The 27386-nt window shown below is 40.6% G+C and overlaps 1 protein-coding gene across 1 annotated transcript in view; it reads right to left on the reverse strand.

Annotated features, from left to right (window-relative positions):
• coro7 (coronin 7) overlaps positions 1 to 27386 on the reverse strand; it is a 108448-nt gene that overhangs the window by 50688 nt on the left and 30374 nt on the right. Inside the window, exons 8-9 of the mRNA XM_085271240.1 lie at positions 22697 to 22780; positions 21737 to 21819 (exon numbers count right to left, since the gene is read on the reverse strand). Coding sequence (XP_085127366.1) covers positions 21737 to 21819; positions 22697 to 22780 — 167 coding nt within the window. The remainder of the gene's footprint in view (positions 1 to 21736; positions 21820 to 22696; positions 22781 to 27386) is intronic.

A 27386-nucleotide genomic window follows, 5' to 3' on the forward strand; every position in this document is an offset into this window, starting at 1 on the left:
TTTTTGCTTGCCTACATTTTATCTTGCAAGGTAATCTTTAAGCTGAGCCTGATGTTTCCTTGAACATAAAACAATGATTCCCATTCTCTTCTTCATAATGAGAATTATAGCCTATTCATATGACACCATTATCGGATTGGTACCGAGTACTGGCAGATATCTCAAACCAGGGTATCTGTATCGGATAGTAAGTGGAAAAACACTGACCGTGCAACCCCTTCTACAAACTATTGAATTCTGTCTGCTGAATCCAGCCATAATCCACTACCCAAAACAAACGTTTATAACTGTTTAATGTCGTCTTTCAGTGCACGAGAGGTCTTGTAATTCTTCCTTGCCAGCAGTGTGCTGAAGGCAAAATGGAAATAAAGATTATGATTGAAAACAGGCAGAGGAAGGTAATAAATGGATTTAACCATTATGACTGACTCACTAAATAAGTAAGCGTTGTTTGCTAACCCGTACAATAAACAGAACTGCCCACCCATGTGTTTTATAGGTAGGATGTTGGTATGGGGATTGATGCAGGATGCAAGCACACACCCCCACACCCACAAACAAAAGCAAACTGGCCCATAGCTGTGAGCGGTTGGTCCCACGCTAACAACACAAACACATAAAACAGCACCACTCCTGTCATGCAGGCACTATTATATCAATTTGCTCAGATGGCACAAACTTCCTGGTGAAAAAAAAAACAGAGGAAATAATGCAGGAACCTAGAGGTTAGTGGGTTTTAACTGTTTTTTGTCCTTTTAAAGCAGTTTTAGCCACCATGTTTTTTTGAGGTTCTCAATATTTATCCAAACTGCTATAGACACACTTTTTTTTAAGGTGTAAAGGGACTTACCGTCTTTTGTACAAATAATTATTACTGTATATGTGCAAGCTGCAGTGACTCAAGGTTTGAGAATTGGATATGTAAGTAAATAGGAAGAGGTGGAACAAAGGAAGTTTCTGTGTGTGGGTTCTCTCCTTTCCTACTGTAGAACAGTTCCTCTTTTTTCCCCCTGGCTTTAAAGGAAATCTGGTTCCTGGACAAGAGCCAGTTTTGACACTCACTCAGCCCACCCTGCTCAGTGGTCCCTACTGTAGTTTTGTAATTTCAAGAGACTGACACACACACACACACACACACACACACACACACACACACACACACACACACAAATCTACATAAAGTTATCTTTTTTCCCTCTTCTATTCCTTTTCTTGGCCTTTCTTTTCCCCGCATTCCCTATTTTTTCTTTCTAATTAGTTTCCACATTCAGGGTTAAGAAGAGGCAGCCAATGACAGAGTGTTGGAGCACGGGGTCATGTGGCTGCCGGCAGCATTTGCCTTCCCTCGGCACTTTACAATCTTTAATTCAATTGACCTTTTCGGTCGTTTCTCTCCCCTCTCTCTGCCGCTCAGTTTTCAATTTTCCAAATATCCCCACTGCCCACACGACACATCTGACCTCCCAGTAACCTCCAACCATCTCTCGGACATCAGTCTAGATTATTTACAGTCAGCAGTTGAGGAAATGAAATTATTGACAAAAATCATAAGATGAAGCATTCAGCCTATTATAACCAGCAAAGAAAAAGCAGATAAATAGATGACTGATATCTTCAGTATAAGAACATCTATACTGGTGCAAAGGTTACTGCTTTAGTAATGCTCATCAGCAGAGGTGTGGACTCGAGTCACATGACTTGGACTCGAGTCAGACTCGAGTCATTAATTTTATGACTTTAGACTTGACTTGAAAAAATGTTCTAAGACTTGTGACTTGACTTGGACTTTTACACCAATGACTTGGGACTTGAATTGGACTTGAACCGGTTTACTTGAAAAGACTTGATATTTTACCCCAAATATAAAATTTAACATGCATATTATATAGAGATTGAAAATGTGACGTCATTCTCGGGTAGAACCGCAAAGGATTCTGGGAACTCGTGGCAAGCGGTACTAGCGCACGCAGGCTTTCAATTAAAATCAGTTATACAGCGATAAAAAGAAACACAAAAATGTCAAGAAGCTGTTGTATTATTAACTGCAATAGCCGGTCGCATGACAGCCACGGGAAGCCGACGGGTAAAGAGATCGGTTGTTATCGGATTATGTCGTTGAAGAGAAATTGTTCAAGCCATGTTTCCGAAGTAACAAAGACGCGACGGATGGCCTGGATTGCAGCCATTCAAAGACCAAATATAACGTCCCAGAACACTCCAGCTCACAGGTTAGTCTGCTCCAAGCATTTACACGAAGGTCAGTGTTTTTTAGTAGTTAATACCTCATTTTCATAACATAATTAGTGATATAGGTTACAAGCAAGTCTGGCGCTGAACAGAAATGGTCGCGCTATGCTCCTTTATTTATTGTGCATAAATAGTGAATTGTCCTGACACAATATTGCGTTTCGCTTCTGTTATTATGGTACATTGACAAAAACATATACTTTTATTCACAGGATAAAACAGTTGTTTTGTATCACTAATTGCCCAGTACGATTACAGCATACAATATTATTGTCACTGCTACATTTCTGTGATGGGTACCAGAAATTATTTCCACTACTAATTAATTACCGTTGAGCTCAAAGGTCCTATTAATAAACGGTTAAGGAATGTGTATTTATGATGACGATTTGTGAGACTGGTAAACTTATGATACGTACGATGGTCTTTCATTCTACACGGTGCATTTCAAGGTCCTGCACCCATCCGTCGGTAAACTGTACCTGGGCTTGTTGCAGTGACCTGAAGTTACTAAACTTCATGAGTGTATGCACTCACTCCAAGAACCGTATGATTATAAATATGCATATAAATATGTTAAGATGAGATAGCTGACTTCATCTAACTAGCAAATGTTGTCCAGGCTACGTTGGTGATACAGTTTTTTTAATGTGTATGATATTTTTGTCATGCGATTTTAAAGCCGGTCCTACAACCGCATCCAAGAATAACATGCAGCTTATCTCAGAACTGTCGGTGAAAATTATTCTTGGAGCTAAGTTTAATTGAGCTGCATTTTAAAAAGGTGCAATTTCACAATTTGTGTATATTTTCTAAGTTCACTATTTTGTCATGTGTTGAGAAAAACACAGATTTTAAAATTACATGGTCTAATATTTACATTTAGCATAACTGCAACATTATTTTTTTCGTTTTGTTTTTTTTAAAGACTCGAAAGGACTTGAAATTCAAAGTTTCAGACTTGTGACTTGACTCGGACTTTTACACCAGTGACTTGAGACTCGACTCTGACTTGCCTGACATTACTTGAGACTTGACTTGAGACTTGAGGATAAAGACTTGAGACTTACTTGAGACTTGCAAAACAATGACTTGGTCCCACCTCTGCTCATCAGCACACACAAACTGTGTTTTTTCCTTATCAGAGGAGAGAGATTCGTAGTATTGCTGAGCTGTATTTCGTTCCTTGTGATGTTGGTGTGTGGTACAAAATAAAATTGTGGCAGAAGAGAGTAAAAGAGCAAAGGGGGAAAAGAAAAGCTGAGCAGGGAAAACACACGACCACTTTGTTTTTTGGATCCAGGTTCTCCAGCTCTAGTTTTTTGGCTCTCTGCACGCTTCTTCTCCTGCCTCACATTCCACATTTCCCTCCTCTAAATCTTCCTGAAAAGTACTAATAACAGATGAAGGCTGGTGTGCCACTGGTTTCTCTCATGCCATACTACTGTATGCCTGTTCCAGCAGATGGCCTAGCTGCTGCTCTGACCAAAAAAAAAAAAAGCAACGAGGAGAGAAAGAAGGGAAAGTCAGAAAGAAAGAAAAACAGGGAAAGAAAGCAAAGGAAGAATTTGACTTTGGTTAGTTCTTGGCAAAATACATCAGCAGGCACACATGTGATTCATTTCACGTGCAGTTCGGTGAATTATTAGAAATAAAAACAAATGGCAGCCTGATTTCCCGAGTACAGATATTTCTGTCCATGCAAGGCATGCATTTGTGTCTCTTTCAGTCATCGTCTCACCCTCCCAGGAGAGCGCTCACTGATCCTCCATATCATTTCTACAGTGGATGGACAATGCAAGCTGGCAGTTAATGTACAACAGAGGCAAATGGGGGCTCTACATTGATTTAAATATGGATTTACATAAAGCAATACCCTAGGGCTGCAAGCATTTTAACTCTTAATTTAATTCATAACTTATGGAAAGAATAGTACTTTTTCACATTCACATGTTCATTTGACCTCAGATCTCAGTCACGTGAGCATAAAAGAGGGAAAAATCTACGTTCCCCAAACAATAGCAAGCAGCTGCTGGTGCTGCTGTTCAATCGAAACGTTCTCAACTCAACTATTCAAGTTGTTGTGACAAGTGTGAAATGAAATAAACTTTTCCTTTATTAATTTTCTTCATTATTGCTTCATTCAGGCATTTTACATTGCTCTGGCGTTTGGCAGACAAGATTTCTGTGTGGTTTTTCACAAGCTAGCAAGGTGTCTAAAGACTCGAAGAAAAATCTAAACAGAAATGAGAAAACCAGAAATGAGGAGTGATGAGCCAACGAGTGCTGCAATATAAAAAGCAGAGGATGGAAAGAATTAGAGGAAATTAAAGAGGTGGAGCACTGATGAAATGCGAGGGGAGGGGGTCTGCTGTTTCTGGCTAAGTCCAAGCAAGGCCACAAGAACTGATAAATTTATCCGTCTTTGGAAATCGACTGATGCGGGGTCTGAGAAGCTGAAGTTGTGGAGGTGTTGAGTGTGTGCATGTGTGTTTCTCTGTGCCCAACAGCCAGCAGGGAGCACCTAAAAAGTACCGCCTATCACCCTTGGAAAGCAACCCAAGTGTGGTTCTCATTTGAAAGGAATGGAGGGATGGAGGCTGGGGAGATTTTATTTATTTACAAAAACATAAGCAAATGAGTAATATGGTATTAATGAGATGAGGTTGTAGCAGATGGTGAGGAGGTCATAGAGGGTGAAAAGGGTGCAGGAGGTCTTAAATAGTTTTAAACACTAAATTCAATTACTGTAGATGAAACTCATGCAAGGAAACAGTTTTTTGGGCCTCCCTTTGTTAAAAATATAACTAGCTATAACCATCATGGCACTAAGCTCTAATTAATTAATAGCACGAGTTCTCAAGCGGGACCTTAGTAAGGTTACTAACCTCACATGCCCCTTTTAAGAAAAGCTGTGATGAAAAATGATGAAGGTCTAACCACAGATGTTCACAGAGCCAGCATAGTCCAAAACTCCAGTGCCTCAACACTGACAGCTCAAATCTGACAAAGCGAGTGACATTAAATGGCCCTCTTGGTTATTTATTTAGTTGAACTGTCTGTTGTGCTGTTAATACTCTTACAAAGCACTTAGCTCTTAAACTGAGAGTAGAGTGAGTATTACAAACAACCACAAAAAGGCAAAAAAAAGAAAAGAAAAGAAGAAGAAAAATCAGTGTTCAATCTCTCAAGATAAGATTCACATATTGCAAAGAGACTCTTGTTTCTAAGATCGCACAAAGTTACTGAAACTCTCATTTAGTCACAAAAAGGAGGCAAAAAATGCATTGTGGTGAAAGTGGGGGTCACCAGTGGGAGAGGATCTTCTGCCTGTTTGGCCAAATCTGCAGTGGTGATTTAAAAAAATTTACTTGTGTGTTTCACGAGATAAGTACAGCTTCACTGACTGAGTATAAGAAACATATCGTACAAACAAAAAAGACTGAAACATCAGATGAGGCTGAAATAGTAATTTAACAATTGTTTGTGATGTGTTTTGGTTTTGGAGTGCAAACAGTGTGTGGTGTGACTTGCAAAACATCTTCTTCTCCCCCCCCCCCCCGCTCATATCATCAGTTCCCAGATATGCATAAACATTTATCTTAACATTTAATATTCATATCAATACCTGCACTAGGGCTGCTCAATTAATCGAATTTTAATCACGATTACGATCTGGGCTTTCAACGATCATTAAAAATGACTGAGCCGATTATTGGCCCCTCCCTCATTTATCCGCGACACCTTAAAGGCCAGTCCGTGAAAATATTGTCGGACATAAACCGATCCGTGGCGCAAAAAAGGGTGGAGACCGCTGATTAAGAGGACCCGAGGGAAGCTCGGAAAGCTAAGCAGAAGTTATTTGGAGAGGAGAGTGACTGCAGTTGGTTGAAAAGAGAGGTAAAAAAACTTCAGTGGTGTTGCACACTATTTTATATTATTTTTTAAAGTCATTATTCAATACGTTGTCATCGTTAACCCTTTAAAGCCGGTCAGAGCAGCCTGCTCCGTTTTGTGTAACAATTTTTAAATCCCTGTAGAACCTGAACCGTGTAAGCTAGCGCAATAATTTGTTTTGCATATGAAACCGGAGGAGTTGTACTTACATCTTATGCCATCAGCTTGTCCTCGGTCACGGTTTCCTTCCACATAAAGCTTTGCAAAAATTGCATAAAAAGCGCTTGCAGGAACAAAAACATAATATTCCAGAAACAAGCTTTGCCGATCCGATCAGCTGTTCATAACACTTCCCACAGTGAAACAGAGTCAGCAGTGTTGCCAACTCCTCAGTAAGGAAAATCGCTATTGGTTGTCCTAAAAGTCGCTAGAAGTCGCTAAATGACGTCATCGCCAAATTTGCATAATTGGTCATGCTAATCTAATTGTAACCTATGTTGCTGGAGAGAGAAATAACATTGTGGAAGAGACATAAAGTGAGTAAAAAACGTCCTAAATGCATTTAGAATTTATTTAGAACTACAAATTAAATGTCTTTTAGCAATTATTGTTTTTTTAATGTCACAATTCCAACCCTGCTCCTTTACCCGGGCTTGGACCGGCAAAAGTGACCCGAAATAGGCACTCTGGTGGAGTTACTTTGTGTGTGTGTTTATAAGTAGTTTTAAACCTTGTGATCCACAAAACAGCATAAGAGTAAAAGAGTAAAAGAAGAACTGACTGCGTTACAGCACCCGCTGCTTGTTGAGAGTAAAAGCAATAAGGGCTTTCACGTCTTTATTTTTAGCGGGTCTGAAAACTTGCTAAATATAGCGACAAAGTTGGCAACACTGGAAGTCGCGAACTATCGCATGTGCGCCATTTCCTGCCCGAAACCGGAAGTGACGTCATTTTCGCGGAAATGTAGTTTTTTACTTGTAGGCCTTAATTGCCTATACTGGTGTTTTTATAAGTCATGTTTGACTCTATACTTTTCTGAATAGTTTCTGTGATGCTTAGAACTCGAATTGCACTGCTGGAAATAGTTTCTTTTGATGCACATGCTGTTTTCTTTGCAAATTTGCATCATAGGATTGTTTTTTCGTTTTTCCTGCAGTATATAAAAATTGGTGTATCTCCAAAATAAAACTATAAAGACACTCAAAATAAATTTCCTGTGGTGAGAAACTATTTTTTGCAACTTTTTTTGTATTTCAAGTTTTGAGGGATAAACCTCTTAAATTTCTCCAAGTAGAAATATATGTAAAAAAAACCAAAAACGATTTTCAATTTTTTTGTAGTTTATTGTACTTTTTTGCAATTAATGTAATTACTATGGACTTAATGCATACATATTATTACAATATGGGCTATAACAGTTGTATTGATGTATAGCAACTTGAAATGCTCCCACAAATGGCACTACAACATGTAAAAAAAAAATATATATATATAAGCTCTGGCGGACTTGGTGCTATAGTAGGTCGTAAGGGTTAAATAAATATCGTCAAATAATCGAGATCTCAATTTCAGTGAAAATAATCGTGATTATCATTTTTGCCATAATCGAGCAGCCCTAACCTGCACTATAAAAACACAATGACAAAGAGAAGCACGGCGACAGGCATCAAAATCTCCAAAAGCCTCGGGGTCAAGCATTCGAGCCACTGATATATAACCTTGTGACACCAGCAGACATTCATCAAAAGCTGCTGTGTACACATCCTGTGTAACTTTCAAACTTTACTTGCATCACAGCCGTGCTATGTATACACATCTGCAGATTCCACATTGTTTGTAGCTGAAGCTCCTGTGTAATCTCAAACTGAGCTGAGCTATGCTGAAATGTGGGTGGGCATATCATCCGCACAAGGGAGTGAAAAGAAAAGTTTAAGTTCATTAAGGGAAAATAATGACTGGCATTCGAATGTTTGGTATAAGTAATTACCGACAGATTAAAGTTATTTCAGAAATATGTGTGTGTTTAAACATATATGGAGGGTGACGACGTTCACACATTATGTGCTGTAATCCTTTTCAACACTATAAGCACTCACCGTTTCTGTGTCAGACACAATGACTTAAAGTATGTAGCTCTTGAATTATGGAGTCCCTCCCTAAATGTTAAGTGGATTAAATGAAGCAAGTAATTTTTTTAACATTTCATAAAGAATTTTGGAAATATTACACAAAAGCTCTCTGAACATATTGTTTTCAAGGATGCTGGTTAGGGTGGACTGGAACAGTGTGGCATACTTACTAACCACTCAAATCACTTTAGACTAAAAACCACATATAACCATACATTCATTCAATGCTTTTATTCTGGTGATCACTTAGAAATTTATTAAACAATTACAGCTCAAACTGCATGCGCATGTGTATGATCTTACCATGCGGAGTGTTCCGCCCTAATGTTTTCTGGTGCAAAGGCCGATTTCAGTAATCCATATTAGTCACACTAATTCCATCTGCTCCAAACACGCATCCACTTCCAGGCCAAACACAAACACTCACTGGCAGAACATAATGGCTATCCCAAATGATCCTGTCACTACAGGGTGGAGGCCACTGAACTCTGACCCTTGCATGGTTCATCAGCTTCCATGCAACAAACACCTGTTTGTTCTAAATGACTAACAACACTCAGATTAAGGGGGGTAAATCGGAGTGGGTCATTACACTCAAAAATGTTGATCTGCTAATTCTGTCTGCAGCAGGGGTCTGGACAGTCACAGGTGTCAGAGAGCTGATTAGCAGTGACATGGTGAAGGAATAGCAGAGCAGGATGAGGCATTTTGCAGACTATTATCTGGCAATTAGAAGTTAATATATCCTAAATACTCTGGATTTAACAAGGATAAACACACACAAAGACATCATTTTATATATCTGGAGTTATGATGTTACAAGCCTGTTTATACTTACTGATTTTTCTTTTCTGCAATTTTTACAGATTAAATAAAACTGGGAAAACTGGTGGCATTCATATTAAACATATTTATTGAGACGGTAGTCCGTGCTAACTGATGACAGACATAACACAACACTGATTGTGATTATTTTAAGTTCAAAATACAATCAGTATAAAATATAGCAGGTTATTCCTATATGAACATCAACAATACCCAGTGGAAATTCCCCAAAATGAGGTAAATCAAAGACAGATCAAATTCAGTCATAGTAGAGTAAAAGTCAAACAGCAGCTGAGTCTGAATACAATCACTCTCAGACAGATTGGTAAAAACCTGCAAACAATTGCCATCTAATTTCTAAACAGACAGATTAACAGAGTCGGTCTGTGTCGATGAGCCCAACTCGTCTCTGATGCACCTTTTTGTAACAATAAAACAGCAACTGATGGCAACTAACTGTGGAGTGTCACAGACCAGGTTTCCATCTGTGAAGCAACCATTTCAAAAGGCAACAAGACGTTAAGTTCACTGTTCATGGTTTTGTTGTGGACTCCAACCTCTGTTTCTCCTACCGTGACTCTAGTATTACGGTGCTATGTAAGCCAAAGAAGAAAGGGAGCCCAAGAAAATAAAAATGGCTTAAGGCAGGGTGTAAATGAGTAAAAACATAAAAACCACCAGTATCGTGTCTTGAGTAGAGCCATTCATTACTTCAGGATGTGTACCAAGAGTTACAGTCAACCTCTGTGTAGTTCGAGTAGGAAAAGGTTACTTACGGCCCACAGGGCCTGACCAGGGTGTGCAGGGACATATCCTGGTATGAGGCAGCTGGGTGGTGCTACGGTCACTGCAGCACAGTGAGAAACTCACCACCACACAAGACAAACACAAACAAGAACGTCCGCTAGGCAGGCTGACGCCGCGTGCCTCTGTGGGTGCCTGCCAGCCCGGGCTGTGGCCTGGGGGCGTGTCAGTGGCGGCAGCGAGCCCCAGTAGGCACCCCAAGTCGATGGGTTCACCCTAGTGGAAAGTCTGCATCAGTCTGCAGAGACTCCGCTGTGGCTAAGGGAAGGTAGCAATGCAGCAGAGCCCCCCCCCCGGCAATTGATGTAGCCATTATAGCCATTACTTCCCGAACAACCACAAGCTAAATGTATCAACCACGCACAGTAGAAAATAGCATAACTGTGGGGAGGATGAGAGGGGAGGGCAAGGATTGAGGGAAGGCAGCTTTAGAGACATAAAACCAGAGAGTTGAGATAGAGAAGTGAGAGGCAATGGATGGACAAATCAGGACTATATGAATATGATGAGACCAAAGAGGGGAACAACTTCATAAAAGTATGAGTTGAATACTGCGAGCAAGAGGAAGCCATGAAGCGAAAGACCAGAAGACTTTGAAGAGGGTCTGGAAGACGGATGGTGTGCTACTGAAAAAAGTAAACGACAGCAGACAGAAATCTGGAAGAAGGGGGGGTCCTCTAGTTCAACCACTACATATTTTCCCTCGTAAGGGATATAATTTAAACAAACCCACTAAAGGTTTGGAGCAGAGCAGGCAATGCCAACTCCATCTCAGCAGTCAGTGTGCATGTTTTTTTTTCTTTTCTCTCTCTGTTTTTTCTATTTCTTTCATTTATTTATTTAAAAGAGAGAGTGCATGTTAATAACACAAACATGCCAGGTCTGGGATACACAAGCGGCGGTGTACAGATACACAAGTTAAGTTAAAATGACCCTAGATCTAGTGTGCCATAAATCTTTGTTTCAGATGTGCCTTGAAACACTAGGTAGAGGAATTTGAGGACTAAATAGTGACTCCGTTTTTCTAAGAAATCAAGTGTTGATCATAGATGATAAAGCTTTGGCAGAATAAGAAGGACTGACCTTTAAGGCGCTAGGAAATTTGAAAATACTTGTCAGGTCATCTAAGAATATTTGAGACTTCCTGTCCCCACGGTAAAAGCAGAATTGAGAGATGCAGAATCTGACGAATATTTTTCAGTCAACTCGATTCCCAGTTATAGTCAGTTACATTTTACACACTGACTGGCCGGGTGTGTACAGGTGAGGCGCCAGTAAGGATTTGAGCTTCCTCAAGCTGTTTTTTCAATTTTTTCGTAGAACGGCTATTAAGCCTGCCTTCCAGCATATTGTCCATTAGCAATCCCCTTCAGGCAGACAGAAGAAAGATACTACTGCAAGTAAGAAGGAAGTATAAACTTTTCCAGAAACAAAAACTCAGCATAGCAGGAGTATCATTTATAAGATATCTCAATCAAAAACCTCAGTTTAAAACAAGTGCAACTGACAAATGTTTGCTGTTATTTGTAAATGTGCAGAAAAGTTTAGAAGACATGGCTAGGAGCACTGTAAGCACTGTGGTTAGTTTGCACAGTAGTTAGCGTGCAGATGACTGAAGACAGTGCACAGCCTGTCAGCTCACAGCTGTGGATCCCCACAGCTTCACATCAGCAGTGGACCGTGGGTGGACCATGATGGCCAGGATGTGTGGAGAACAGTTAAGAATAATACAAGTCACCTCAGTAGTGTGTGTATGTGTATATATGTCTCTCGCCATTTGTCCATCAACCGTCTGTTTTTTTCAGTCCAGTGCTAATGAAAGGTTTCTTCCCCTGGAACACCAACCAAGTAGGTTAGACTGAAAGGCCCAGCAGCTCCCGAGTTTTGTCCCTATGGACACTAAAGAACAAGCAGCCCCTAAAAGTTTTTCCAATAATGGGGCCTCCTTCTTTATAAAAGCTGGTCTTTTGGTCAAATGTTTTTATCTAACGTGCTTTGTAATGAATTTGCTCTTTTACTATCACTCCAAGAGCCAATCTACCCAGCTGTCACACTAAGAAAACCAGTGGAAACGAAAAAACAGCAGGATACAGTAAACATTTGGGTACAAAACTGTGAGGGCACTGCAGCTATAAAATGACTTTCAGCTGATAAACACATTACATGAACGATTTCCTGGAGATTAAAGAGACAGAAAATAAAAGACGAAAGTTGAAGATAGCGTTAAAACACTATCCAAACTTGCAAGTTGTTAAATCATGAATCAACTATGATTGACCTTTTGGAAAGCTTAGTTCAAGTTTATTAGCCAGACCTAGGTCTGATTACTTTAACTACCTTAACTAAGAAATTATTTAATAAACAGAATTTATCACACAAAGTGAAGTAAGCTAAAATATCTCAAAAAGCAACACACTACTACAGTTGAAACAAACAAAAAAGGTCATTGACGTCTATCAGCCTGGAAATGGTTACAAAGCCATTTCTGAAGCTTTAATAGTCCAGCGAATGACGGTTAAAGCATTTATCCACAAATAGAGAAAATGGAATAGTGGTGAACCTTTCCGGGAGGTCACAAAAGAATCCAGAACAATATCTAAAGAACTGCAGGCCTCGCTTCCCTTAGTAGAGGTCAACAATAAGAAAGAGACTGAGCAAAAATGGCATCCATGGGACAGGAGAAAACCACAGCTGACCATAGAATAGAAAACAAATGCTCGTCTCACATTTGCCAAAAATATTGTTATGATCCCTGAGAATTTGGAGAAAGTATTTGATGGACTGATGAGACAAATGTCTAAGTTTTGGAAAGTTCAAAACTCGTTACATCTGGCATAAAACTAACATTTCAACAGCTAATTTTATAAAAAGGATATCACACCAACAGTCAAACATGGTGGTGGTAGTGTGATGGTCTGGGGCTGTTTTTTTGCTTCAGGACTTGGATGACTTTCTCATTGATGGAACCATGAATTCTGTTCTCTACCAGAAAATCCTGAAGGAGAAAGTAAGGCTATCAGTCAATGCCCTGAAGCTCAAGACAACTTGGGAGCATGATCTGAAAAACACCAGCAAGTCCACCTCTGAATGGCTAAAACAAAAAAAAAGAAGGTTTTGAAGTGATTTAGTCCAAATCCAGACTTAGATCCAATTGTTATGGTTTGGGATGACCTTAAGCAGACCGTTCATGCTTAAAAACGCACCAATGTGTCTGAATTTAGGTAGGTTTGGACATCTTCTCCCCTTAATAAACAAAATTATATCTGTAACATTTAAATGTGACAAATACGCCTACTCAGGTAAGGGGGCAAATACTTCTCCACAACACTGTATGTCTATAAGAGACAGCACATTAGGGTCATCACTGCAGTCATGTTGTAGTGACTGGTCTGAATTAAACTGCAGTAAAAACATAAAACAAAGACAGAAAATGAAGAAGTGCAATACATGCTGTTTTAACTTTGACCAAAAAAGGCCAAATAGTGCATGAACGTATAGCAGAAGAAAGGCATGGAAGATTACGTTTATGTCACTCCACCTGTCAAAACCTGCTGAGTGATCATGAATGCTGTTTGGAAAAGGTCTGCGTGCAATGAAAAAGGCAAAGAAATGGCCGACACGTCTAGACCTGTGAATGTGTACGACAGCAAGTCACATCGCTTGTGAATCCACACGTGTGTTTTTGGCTGCCCAGTCCAGCTTCCCAGTAGGAATGCAGCCCCTCCATCTCATGGTTGGGCTGCTGTGAGAGACACCTGTGCAACACAAACATGCATGCATGCATGCAAAGCACTGTAAACTTGAAGAGTAACAGAACCCCCATTACAGCACCCTGTGTCCCAGCACACAGACGAGATTGAATGGATGACACGGATGAGGAACTCTACAGACTCAAAGCAAGCAAACCACACTGTAACAATCATCCATGTAGGTCTGGTTGCTTGCAACAATGATTTCAGCAGTTTCCACAATTATTCAGTAGGTGTTCAATTAAAATAGCTGATTACCATTTTAAACTAGCTGTTTGAGCATTCTGTAAATTAAAAACAGCTACAAATCCAACAATTAAGATAAAGTCCACTTTTCTTACCATCCTTTGTTTCCAAAGGGAAAATGTTTTATTTTTTAGTTTTTAGTTTTTTGTTAAAAAAAAGGAGAACAAAGGCACAAAACAAGACTCTACCTCCCACTAGTCCCCAGCCTTTTAGTCCTCTCCCTCTGCGGTCTAACACAAAGCATGCATACAATAGCCGGCTGACTAATTGACCTTCCTGAAATAATGTTAGCTGGCCTCATACAGAGGACTCTCAGTCAGTGTTAAAGCAGGAAAGTCCACAGAGGTTTCTTCAAGAGTGCACAGACCCTGAGGGTCCTCCACCTTTTCTTCATCAGTTCCTCCAGTATGCTTTGCACAATGGTGAAATTATTTCCTGGCCACCACCACCTCCTCCGCTCTCCCACCACCAATTACATCTTGACGGGTTTTTTTTTTTTTTTTTTAATCTTCTTAGGCCAAGTGCACTTGCCCAGATGCAGACACACAACTCTGAACAGGAAAACAAAGGGGCCACGCAGGTGCAGAGCAGCTTTGTTGTCATAACATTTCCATAGAGACGAGTGAAATCTGACAGGCAGCGATGGAGTTCAGACCCTTCGCCGCTATTTTCCTCTCTGTTGTCCACCTACTACTCAGTAACATGTGCATACGTGTACACATCATTTATGTATGCATGGCTGACTCTGTGAATAAACACAATTAAAAGATGAGACTGCGCACACAAATAGTCAGTGAGCAGCAGCAGGCTTCAGCACTTTTCCTATTAAACTATGCATGGCATATTACTCCTGCCTCGCTGACACTGACATGTTTCCATGCTGTGGGCAGACAAATAGGGCCCACATGGGGAGAGATATCAGCCAGAAGCACATGTGGCCCACCTGCCACCAGCCAATCAGAGAGCGTTGAGAAAACTCGAGAAACAGAGGGAATTTTTTTTTTATTGAATTTCCTTCTGTTTTCTGTGAGTTCTCCTCTTAGGCAGCAGACCTGCCAATGGCAGGATGCAGATTGCTGGTTTCTATCATGGAAACCTGACCATAAAAGAGAATACAATGAGGAGACAATCCACCTAGCCTGCTCTCGCTATTAAATTATAGGAAAAGTCTGCTCGCTTAAACAGGCTTTAAAAATAAGGAAGGAAAGTTGGGCTGGTTTTTTTGAAGGTCCAGATGTGGCTGATGGCTGTGCAGAGAGTATACAGACTATTTACACATGGGAAACATCACCATTTCAGATATTATGAGATCAGCTGTGGCATCACTGTTGGCTATCATATCTGGCTTCCAGTATTTGGTTGACACATTTTCGTTGGCTGAAATTAATAAAACAATGACTGTAGTGTTTAGTTGACAAGTTTCAGCTTCAGACGAGTTCAGATTTGTACAAAAACGTCTGATCTGCTCAGCCACAAGGAACCTTATTGGACAAAACAGCTCAATGGAGGACAAACATTTTTTGGTTCTTTGTTGCTTTTATATTTAGCCCAGCCAACTATATTGTGAGAATTATAAAGGAAGACTCACTACCATGGACGTAAACCGCTTTGAATTAATGCTGAAAGGTGACACTTTATTAAAATTTATACAAAATTTATGGATTGTGTTAGATGCTTCATCAGCTTTTAACTAAACTAAAGATAAGAAGTACCACAAATTTTATTCTGCTCTTTTCTCAGGCTGTGTAAGTTTATCTATTTTCATCTCTCCTGTGCATGTAGAAGAACGCACATAACATATAAATTACGTGGCCATGACTCAACTCCTGCATGTCTTTGTTCATCCATATCCTGAGCTGTCTGTCATTCCCTTCTTACCTCTGTTCTTTTTTGCAAGACTATTAGGCGCACAATGACAGGCTCCAGTCTCAGAGGCAGGAGTTAGAGGCCAGCCTGCAGGGTGGGTGTGGGCAGGGTGCGAGGCAGAGGAAACCATGTACTAATGAGAAACACACTTCTCTCCATCACTCAGATTGGTCTTCTTACCACAGCAGAGAGAGGTGGCATTTATCCAGGAGGTGACTGGCGTCCAGAACCAAGGCATGATTTTAAAAACGGGAGCTCTGTACCGCACGACGGTTCTTGAGTCTCGTGAAAGGCGCAATCACGAGTCTTAGAAAACACATGGATTTGTTGAAAGGCACTTGGGTCCAAAAAGAGGGGGTTAAACTAGAATACAAATTTCAAAGGCATTAACAGATGGTAGACAAATCGGGTTTAAAAAAAAAAAGAGCACAGTAAAGGAAATAAGTAAAACACAGGTAAAAGAAAAGGAAGGAAAAACGATACATATAGAACTAGCTGCTTAAGTTTAGAAGATCTCCATCAAATTATTACAGTTCCCTTCATTGATACTAGCAGTGTATTTATTCCTCAGCTACTGGATATCTAACCCACAGAGCAAAGAAACAAGTGCTAAAATAATCCTGAGCAGTGTGAGCAGCAAAGATCCTAACTGTTATTGTGAGTGCATTTCCAATAAAGGGAAAAGAAAGACAATTTTCCAGATGCTGGAGAAAAACAATACCCACAGCTGCAAGTGCAACTCTGCTGCTGCTTTTGTTAAGGTTTGAAAGTGAAGTCTGACACGGTCTCGAGCCTCATAACTGAGACAAATTGGGGGGAGGCTTCAGCCTTCTAGTACCAAACCATTTGTTTAAATACCTTAACAACATTAGGACGTCCTCAAGTGCAATTTAATGCAGAGTGACTTCCTGCGACTAGTAATCTCCATTTCCATACCATTAATGTAAAGTATAAAAGAAACTAAAGAAATACAAAGGTACATGAAAGAAAACAGGAGGGAAAGAGGGTGAAAGGAGGCAGCCTAAGGTGGGAGTGAGAGACTTTTTATTTTTCCTTCTGTGGTGAGTTCACACAAAAGGGTCCTTCTGATCCCTGGAGTGCTGAGCACATACCTGTGGGATGAAATCAAAAACCCTCTGTGAATTATATTAAATATCCCCCGCCAAACGCTTCACATATTTCCATCTGCTTTTACCGCTTCTGAGCAGCTCCATTAGGTCTGGCTCTAAAAAGAAAAAATACTAAATTAGAAGCCCAGACACGAGCACCTTCAAAAACCCGGCTCTCCGTTTCCATTTCATCTATCCGTAATGGAGAGGTAGATGAGTAAGGGGTACAGATAGTAATAGACAGAAGGTCTCGGAGGCGGTCAGGTAAGGATAAAGATTCGTTGAAGGATAACAGCTGACGGTAGACCTTTTTTTTTCCGTCTTTGAGTTAATCACAAGGGGGAATTTCTCAAACTAAGAGCAAAAGAAGTTTAGGATTAGCATATGAACTTACACATGCAGCCAATAAAGGTTCATAGAGTAATGATATATTCACCAAAAAAAAGAAAAGAAAAGAGGGGATTTCAAAGCTCCCTCCTCCTTTTTCATCCTCTTCTTCTGGTCAAACTCCTTCTCCACTTAATCACAAACTGAAACCCTAAATGGCTAACAGATTTCAGATGCCATGTTTCAACTGTCAGAATGCTGACCGAGCGCGTGCGGCCACATCTTTACCCTATACCATCCCCCACAGCCGTACTGGTGAGCCTTGACCCTGCAGATCACCTGAAGAAGACTGTAGTTTTGCCTTTTCCTGCACCTCAAACAGTTGTGTTTGAGCTGGACCCAAACAGCAAAGCTCTATTTTTTTTTTTCTTAGAAGGTGAACTCCTAGAACGGAGAAAGGTCAGACTATCATTCAAACATTTAGTGGTATTTTTTTTCGCTCTGGTTTGGTAAACGGCCCTGCAGCTGCACCTAATACCCACAGGAAAGCCATCATCTGGGACTGATTTTGGAGAGCCCGGGCCGCTGCAAGAGAAAGGAGTGACTGTTCTGTATAAAAGGCTCGTTCTCTTATGGGGCGCAGGCCTCTTCTCAATCTATCTGATTAAAGGGAATTTGGCTCAATTATACACCTACTGACTGGGCCCTGCGCTCAGGCACAGCCCACACAGTCAATAAGGAGCGCAAGAGTACAGGCAGCGCACTAGGAGTACTCCTATCATCCACAACAAAAGCCTCTCTCCATCAGTTAACAGCACAGTCTGTCAGCAGCGCTTGCCTCAGAGGGCAAGTCCTTAGTATAACCTGTGACTGGTTGTAAAAGCAGTGAGGCTGGCTCTCCAGGGGCAAACATATGTCCTTCCCAATCAACAGGCAGGTCACAGTGATCTACTTAAATCAGCCTCTAGCCAGACATTAAGAGACACCAAAATAACAGAAGGTCTAAATGAGCATGCATGCAAATGTATGATGTTTGTGTCCATTAGGAGAGGAGGGTAACACTGATAGGGACCGAGAACAGTTAGAGGAGGTCACAGCCTGAAATTCTCCTGAGACTGCAGTTCTGTCAAGCTGAATGCTAACCGAGTAACCCCTGGAGAACTGACTGTCATCTTTAGACCCGATTACAAGCTAGTATGCAAGCAAACATCAGCGAGAGGCGGCTGTGTAAGTGTGGTCAAAGTATGTTTAGCTGCTGAAGTGGGGGGAGGATGCATAATTATCGTGACGTCTCAAGCATTTACACAACAAGCTGGTAGCAATCGTGCCCAGCTATAAAGTTCACTGATTGCAGCTGGCTTAAAGACCCAATTAAACTCATTATTATAATTCTGGTTTATAGGGGGAAGAATATGAGGGAGAGAGCAGTGCACACAGACCCGCACAGTTCCTCGTTGTGCAGCTCTACAGCTTGCATGGAAAACAGGCTTGCAGTAATAGCCACCTTAACATAGTTCAAAATGCTCCTCTCAGACTCATCACCCCTCACTTTTTTCATTCTCCATTTCAACCCCGACCAAAAAATAAACATTTCCAGCCCATTATTCTCCATCCAAATTATATTCCACCCACAACTCTATTTTACTGGCTCATGATCCTGGGCCTCTTTATGTTGTGACAGTCCAAAGAAAACAGTTCTACTGAATGCTGTCTACAAGCAAAGCTAACCTGATACAAGCCAGCCCACTGCTTCAATTACACACCATGTTTACCGCAGCTGTTTTAATTAAAAACAGGCAGGAAAACATGAACAAATCCATCTTTATATGCACCTCAGGCTTAAAACGACAAGGAGGAAGTGCCCTTCTATGGATGTTTGACTTTGAGTTTCCTTGGTCACTTGTTTTCAATCTATTAGGTGCAGAGAAAAATTAAGACAATATCCCCTTTTGATTAGTGCATTTTGTCTTTGCCATAGCTGCTTGGTAAAACACTAATGCAATGCTCAGTTAAAACAAAAAGAAGTAGAGGGGGGAAAGGAGGTTAAAGACAGTTTGTTCCTGTCGGGAACAGGCTGATTGATGTTTAATTTAAGCACTCGTGCTAAAAATATTACACAGACATGGACACAGTGTCTGAAATGAGAACAAAAATCTTTTTCCACTACTTACAAAATAAGACACAGGTTAAAAAAAAAGACAGTGAGACAAATAGGCAGTCAGCAACATTTTGACCTTGGCCATTAAGTAGAAACCAGCCAGCACTTTCTATTATCAGTAAATACTGATTGCAAACTACATCTAGTAGTTTAGTTTGATAAAGAGGTTGGCTAGTGCTTACATGGATATGGCTGAATAGAAAGTAATCACTGCATTTTCCCCTCAATTTGACTCCTGAAGCATTGTTTGTTTTTGACACTGATGTATCCCACTGCAGAGAATAACCAAATACAATGGAGACTCGGCCTGTAACGGCAGCTTGGGTCAAAAGTCCAGCAAGGGCCGTAGTTAAAAATACATTTAAAAAAATAAGAGTGAAGGTTGTGAAAAATATCAAGAGAAAAATGGGGATAAGCTGGCATGAGAAGTTAATAAACACGAAGTTTCACTAATAGGCGCACAACCCGATACTAATGTTTGGCAATTGTGTGGGTGCAGTTGTGGTTTCTTTGTTATCCTTATACATTTTTTTCAGTGCCACTCTTTTCTGGAAACTTGGCTGTACAAACAGTTATCTTCTAGTAATAACTTAGAGTATTTTGAGGGGAAAAAAGGCACGAGAAAAAACTGTATATCATTTTTTAAGCTGTGTAAGAGTGAGACGGCAATATTGAAAAGCAGTAAATGATGAGGTCTCGTCTCTCGGTTAAATGTCTGTTTCTTTTATATCAGTGCTGGTGTACAGACATCTGGAAGGGATGTGGCCTTGCGAGTAAAAGCTCTCTGACACACATCTCGGCATATGATAGCATGATTGAAGTGATTTAATACAGGACATCCAAAATACTGCGGATGGGACAGCTCCAAACCTTGCAATTAGGTCCAATGGAAAAATCACAGCATTAAAACTGAACTACTATCAAAAACCAGGAAACCAAAAGGCTTGTCTCAAATTAAATCTAATGAATTTAATAAATGCAAGATGAGCCGTTTCTCTGTCAGTTTAAAAAAAAAGGGGGGGGGGGGGGGGGTGAAGGGAGGCTCATAAAAAAAAAAAACAGACACTGGCTGAGTAAGATGAGAGTCAGAAGGCTCAACAGCTTGTCCTCAGATTAGTGACCGTCCTCACGCTGTTTGTCCATTATCTTTGAGTTGTTCTGGTTTTCTGGTTTTTTGGGTGAGCTTGACTTGACTTGTATGACTTGTATCATGGATCTCACAAAACAAATTACCAGTTTTGGTAACAGGAAGTAAACACTGGCATCTGTGGCATCACGTATCCCCTAATTCCAAGAAAAGTGCACAGGCACCAAACAATGGGATGATTGCGAAGAGGCACTCAGACATGCAACTATCTGTCTCAATCAAATGAAAGAGGAAATAGAGGAAATGGAGACGAGTGGCGAGCACGAGGGCAGAGGGAGGGAGAGCAGAGGCTGGTACTTAGGGACCTTGCTGTATTAACTCCTCTCATTCACTGGAAGAAAACAAAAACTATGACATTCCACAGAGACCGCTTCCCTCTGGTAGTGTTTTGTCTAATAAAAAACTAGGCCATAAAGCTTCACACTTTCTGGTGCAGCCACACGTGGACACCCAGTCTGAATAGCAGTGCCAGAAGAACAAATGTTGAATCTGTCCTGCCGTGGCCATTTCACATATGGCAAGAAAAATGCTTTTTGCAGTAATAATAATGATAATAAATTTACTTCATCCATCACAGACTACAGCATGACCCGACAAAGTCCAGTCACTTTATGAGTGGAATGACTTGGAAGGCCAGCCTGTTCATAACAACACTACAATGCATGAGCTCAATCTAACAAAGGAATCCTCACTCCCACCTCCTCTTTTCTCTTTCTTCCTCCATCCTTCTATTCCCCTTGTCTCCCCTCTGGAGCCCAGCCACGCTCCTGCTGTCCTCCGGTCCTCGGCAGCCGTGTTTGGGAAAATAAACTGAGCGGCTGGAGAAATGACAAGCAGCGAGCTGAGGGAGGAAGTGTCAGTGTGTCTGCTGCTGCTTCCTGACCCTTTTGCAGCAGTCGTAGAGAGAGCGACGCTCAGCACACATGTGCACACGCTTTGCTCCACTGAGACAGTACACGAATCTGTCTGCGACATTCCCGGAAACAGCAAGAATGTGGAGGAACAGTGTAAAAACTCTGGGAGGTCCACATGCCTGTCTGGCCATATATCATTGCATATGTGCCAGCTACACACTAATATGCCCACCTACATGATATGCACACACAGATACACCGTTGTACTGCAACACATGACCTCGTAAACTCTCACTCACAGACAAACACTTAAAAGTGAGAAGGTCAGTGTCATGGCTGTGTGAGTCAGTTATGGACACAAACTGATGCTGTACTCACCCACTGGAAGTGCCGAGCGAAACAGAGCCGAGCGAAGAGGTCAGCTTCCTGCTGTCCCAAAGTCTCGCCTCACGACTACGCATCTAAACAAACAACAAAGTAAGACACTGAGTACTCCGAACAGAGACAGAGCACGCCAAAAGGGGTCAAATAAGTTACTTTTTTTATATGAACCTAAGAGGTGTTTTTGAAATTGTCACATATTACAGCGCTATGTGATGCTAATTTTCAATTTTGATTGCAGGATGATTGCACAGGTCATCGGGTGGGAGGTAACCTCTCTCCAAACAATCAGTCTTAACTCAGACTGACTGCAATCACTCACACAGAGGAGCGCAACTCGTCTGCGATGTATCTTTATGCCAGTGGGGAATCAATTGGCACTATTACTGATTGTATTCTACACTAATCCAATGTTGCCAAGCACACATGCAGCTAAGTCCCTGCTTGTGGAGGATTTTCTGAATTTCCATATCAAATCTATGAGGTTCTGGCTAGACTCTGAATGTAATTAATGTGAAACAGATTGAAGGAGTCGGCAGTACTTTTCACTGATTTATCACAGTTATCACTGTGTTATCATAAATTGCAGGAAATAGGCATCTGGACCCAATTCAATGGCAAACACATAGCAAACTCCAATCAGTCTTTTTTTTTTTTTTAAATCGGCTGCTTTACCAGCATCTTAATGCAACAAGACGGCACCTGATTGCAAATTTATTGCACACAGTTGGAATAGTTTTGGTCATGCCAATCACCATTTCCTCTTGTGTGATTGGGAATTTTGGAATAATATATATATTTTTTAAATGCATGAATAAAACAATTTCCTGCCTGCGGTGTCTCGTGTTTTTGGTGTAAGTTTTATACATCTTACTGTACAAAGAGGCACTGATTCTGTAATTCTTACAGTGACAAACACTGTACCAAGTATAACAAGTTGGCTTCACACTTTCTCACCGTATCAAAGCCAGTGGTCAGTAAAAGATCATCTTTGGTCCACAGGATCCGTGAATCCTTGTTGCTTTGAAGACTCTTGGCACTCTATGGGAAAAATAATACAAAAAAATAAATAGATTACTTGACTTTCCAATCGGCATCACAAGAAGACAAAACACGTCATTTTTCCTGAAAGTTAAAGTCTCAGTGGTGAAACCCAAACTTTATAATTAAGAATTTTTATTGAATTAAATGCAAAAACATCAAAACAAAAGGAATGAATAAGGCCGCTCAAAGACGCAGACATGGAGTGAGGTGTATGAGATAATTTGTACAACAAGTTATTGAGTAATAGTCAAGTATCAAACATCTAGGAGATACTATTGGAATCACAACAACTTATAAAAAAATTGTCCCCATTGCTGCTTGACCTCATTTTTACATTTTTACAATTAAGCCTTCCAAACATCTTCTCACAAGGATGTCCATCATTTGTTTAGCAAAAATTTTTAGTGTCAGAGTTGTCGATTCTTTCCAAAGCTTCAGGGCTAGAACCACATCAATACTCTCATTACAGGCTTATTCAACTGTGGTAAGGTACCTGAGGAGATCCTTGGTGACATGGGGGAAGTCACACTTCAATCACTGATCAATACAATCCAAAACCTGCATGTACTGACTATAGGAATGTTGGCACATAGATGCACCTGGATGTTACTTCCTATACAATCTTTAATTTATATGTATTTCCAAAAATTATCAGATCATTTCAAATTATAGCTTTCCCTAAGTTTAACATACAAATCACCTTCTTTAAAGAAATCATCTAGCGCTCTGACGTCATCTCTCAACCATTCAGCCCATTAGAGAAACCCCCAACTTTACATATAACCTCCAGGTCTAGCTCAAGATAACTTGGGAAGTGATGAGTGTATGATTTGCAGCAAAAAGAAGAAAGGGGAAGGACTACAGACAGGATTCACAGGTGCCTCACATCCCCGTGGCTGGACAGAACAGGACTTGCCCCATGAAAGGAGAGCTTGTTATTGTTGATGTAGCAGACAAGGGGACTTCTGCCTTGAGTGCAGCTAAGGTTCCTAAACTGTGACACTACTGGTGTATTCATGAGTCTTTGTTGCACAGTTTCCATGGGGAATATGCGCAGAAACAGCACAACCGGGCCGAGTTTACCGGGTGGTCTCGAAATACAAATGACACACATTGTCAGAAGTAATGCCTAAAAACAACAGGGAGTGTTGAAATGTAAGGAATGTGGCAATCTGTAAAGACAACATATTAAAGAGGAGAAGGCAGAAGAGTGCATGTAATTGAGCAGGATTTTGTGTGTATTGTGTTAAACACAGAGTTTCTACTGACTCACTTCATATGGCATGTGCTGTGATTATTGACAAAAGAGCTGAGACGAGATAAACTAAGCTCATTCACAGAATATCCATCAGCTACTTTCAAGTGTTAAAATCACTTATTAAGAGCCTATCCATCAGGACAGGTAATACAAGTAAAGTCTCACAGCCACTCTCAGTCAGCAATTCCCCCAATATCTGTGTAGTAATACTAAAGTTACACTGAGCTTTAAGCATAAGGAATGGGAGCCAGTGATGAGATTTCCATGGAACAGGAGCTGTGAGCCCCTCAGCCCAATATGCCTCACAAAATTAATGCTGTCTTCTTTATGGACATACTAACCCCGAGGAACACGGCTGAACTTCTGTGTATGGCAAGAAGACAGAGGCTTGTTTTCTAGGACTCAATTCTAACAACCTCCCTACAGAGCATGCAGCCTCATTCTTGTGCAACCGTTAAATAGTCACAGATGACAAATTGTAAAAACAAATGGGGAGAATTTAAGCTGCCATGTTGCACCCCTGATCTCACTGGAGGTCAGAGGGTAATAGGGCCTGGCACTATACAACCTCCATATATATGCTGGGCAATGATAAATCTGCAGCTGAAGCCCACAGTTGGTCAAACAGGGATGAACACATAACAATAAAAGGCAGTTTAGAAAGAGTTTTGCAAATTTGAGTAGGGAAGGACAAACATATGTGGGACCTATCACTTCAAACTCAAATGCCACTTCCTTTTTTCCCCTCCCCCTTTCTGATGTTGTTCTTGACACAGTCTGATTCTGGTGGTTTCAGAATTGACTGCTCAGAGGAAGAAATTGAAGATATGGTTTATAAATGTTTCAAGTAAGCATTTCATCCCTGCCGATTCCTTCCAAATCCTCTCCAGGCACATGTTACTTTGAAATTTCCAAACTATGACTGACACACTTTGGTAGCTCAGGGCACAGTTCTTTGGACCGAAAAAAGAAAGGATAAGTGTGGTCATTTACTGGAATTGATGCTTGTTTTATTTATTTCACTGAATAGGAATCTTAAAAGTTCACTCCCTTCCCCAAAGGGATCGTGTAATTGTGTCTTATCTTGTTAAGTAGGTTACAGTTGTGGTCAGAAGTTTATATACACGTATCATGGGCATGAATGTCTTGGTAATTTGGGGACTTTTAATTATGCCTTTGAACTTTTCCTTTTCTTTTGTTCCAGGGTGGAATGATTGTACCGTATATATCTTTAATACTTTAAAAAACACTTTTGGGGGTTAAAATATATACATAAACTCACTTAAATCTTTGAATAAGTCATTCTGAAAATTCTATATCTTTTAACTTGACATGGCCAAGGCCTATTAACTTCTTGTTGCCTACTACAACTGGTAGCCTCCCTTTGCCAGCATAAAAAAGATTTGTTTGACAATTTTCACTGGATTGACCAATACTCAGAACAATGGGGAAGTCCAAGGAGTTCTGGGAAACTCTAAGAAGGAGAATTGTAGTATTTCTAAAGAACTGCAGAATCCAACAGCATCAGTTCAAATAGTTACACTGACGTGTCACCACTTTGCAAAGGTCTGGAAGAAGACCCAAGCTGTCACCCTCCATATGAGAGGATATTATTGAGGAAGTTCAAGAAAAACAACCAAGGCTCAAGACTCCCATGAAATGGAATAATGAAAAAAGAGAAATACCTCTAAATTCTTCAACTTCACCTGCTGTTTTAGCTGTTCAGCTGATATCTGCCCATTGCACATTATGGAGAGTGCACTTTAATCTCTAATGTTAACCCCCTCTGGTGATGCCACAGGGGGACAATTGAGCAGCTATACCTTAACCAGACGCAGGGGGATGATGAGATCATCTAAATCCAAACCTTCCTGTCTGCAGTAAATTTTATAACCTTCACAACAATAGCTGTTAATAGCAACAAAAGCTTGTGATGGCACCAAAGAAATAAGACAGAAACACCTAAAGGTCAGCAAGATTTTTGATATGTTTTTAGACCATCCACCATGAATCTTAAATCATACCTTCATGAACCTCTACCCTACTTTTAGACCTGCCTGCTAAGTGGGAAGGACAGAAAGACACAGTTCTTTTTGGTAGATCAAATATTGGACCTTTGTAAACAACATCTGGTGCAGAAAAACTTTGTTTAGTCATTGTAGTAACCCTCAGGACTTCACCACAAGGCAGCCAAGCAGGGCATGTAAACCAGCCTGGATTCTGTCTGCAGATATCTTTTAATATTATTAAACACATCAACATGATGTCATCCTTCACCCAGATCTGAAGGAATGTGCGGCTTTAAGACTTTCTATGAAGATGTCATCAGAGCTTGCTGGCTGGATCCACCGCAGTTCATCTTAGTGTTATCTGCTGAGCTTTTCACTTTTTCAGACTAAACAGTTTCAGCTTAAGCAAGAGTAATACAGACCTCTTGTTAAGCAGATATTGACCTACAGAAATCAGATGCTGATTTTAGGATGAGTCATTTCCTGATTGGCAACCACTCAGGGCGGTGACTAACCACATGTTGGAGATCTAAAATTATATCCTGCAAAAACCTGACGCTGCTGCAAACAAAATTATTGTTGACAACGCTACATCTGCACACGTCATGATCAAACGTTCACTTCTGCACCACTCTCAGGGGTGATATGTCTTTGTCTGTTTCATTGTTTTATCTAACACCACCTGTATGTTATACAGATGCGCTCTGGCTCCTGGTATGCTCCCAGATAGCTTCATCCACTAAGAGGGTTTAGAAAATATACTACTGACCTGGCCCTCAAACATATTTCTAAAGCAACACTACCAAAGTTGTACTGACAAAGTTGATAATAAGTCCTGGATTGAATAAACACTTAAGCTGAGACTGGGATCATTTTTCAGCCTGTAGTCAGATGGTGTACCTCATGCAGGTAACAGAGCTCATATTTGCCTTGATAAGTCCATCCTCAGATGTACAGCAGAGGTCCAGAGTAAACACAGGCATTCGAAAGAAGCAATACATCAGAAAAGAGCAAGGAAGGAGAAAAGCTAAAGCTAGTGCCGTGTAAACAGACATGAAAAGAAGTCATTGCCACTGAGCCGTTCATCACCATCACCACTGGCTGATTTCCTTCCAGGGGTAAAGCATTGGTGAGGAACTCTGACCAAACTAAGAACAAGCTGAGCGAAGTCCATTTAAAGCATGCGGGCTCTGTTTAACACTCAAACTGCTTTTAGGAGCCACATGTGTTTTGTGAGTCACAATTCTCAAAAACAGATGGAGATTCCAATTGTGTTCTAATTACATGCAAGAGTAAACAGACTAAATACAGCATCATCATCACTTTTTTATCATAG

Source organism: Mchenga conophoros, linkage group LG4 (genome assembly GCF_057382185.1).
Source record: "Mchenga conophoros isolate Kocher_MC1m ecotype Shallow Benthic linkage group LG4, M_conophoros_male_GT1.1, whole genome shotgun sequence".
NCBI classification, from domain to species: domain Eukaryota; kingdom Metazoa; phylum Chordata; class Actinopteri; order Cichliformes; family Cichlidae; genus Mchenga; species Mchenga conophoros.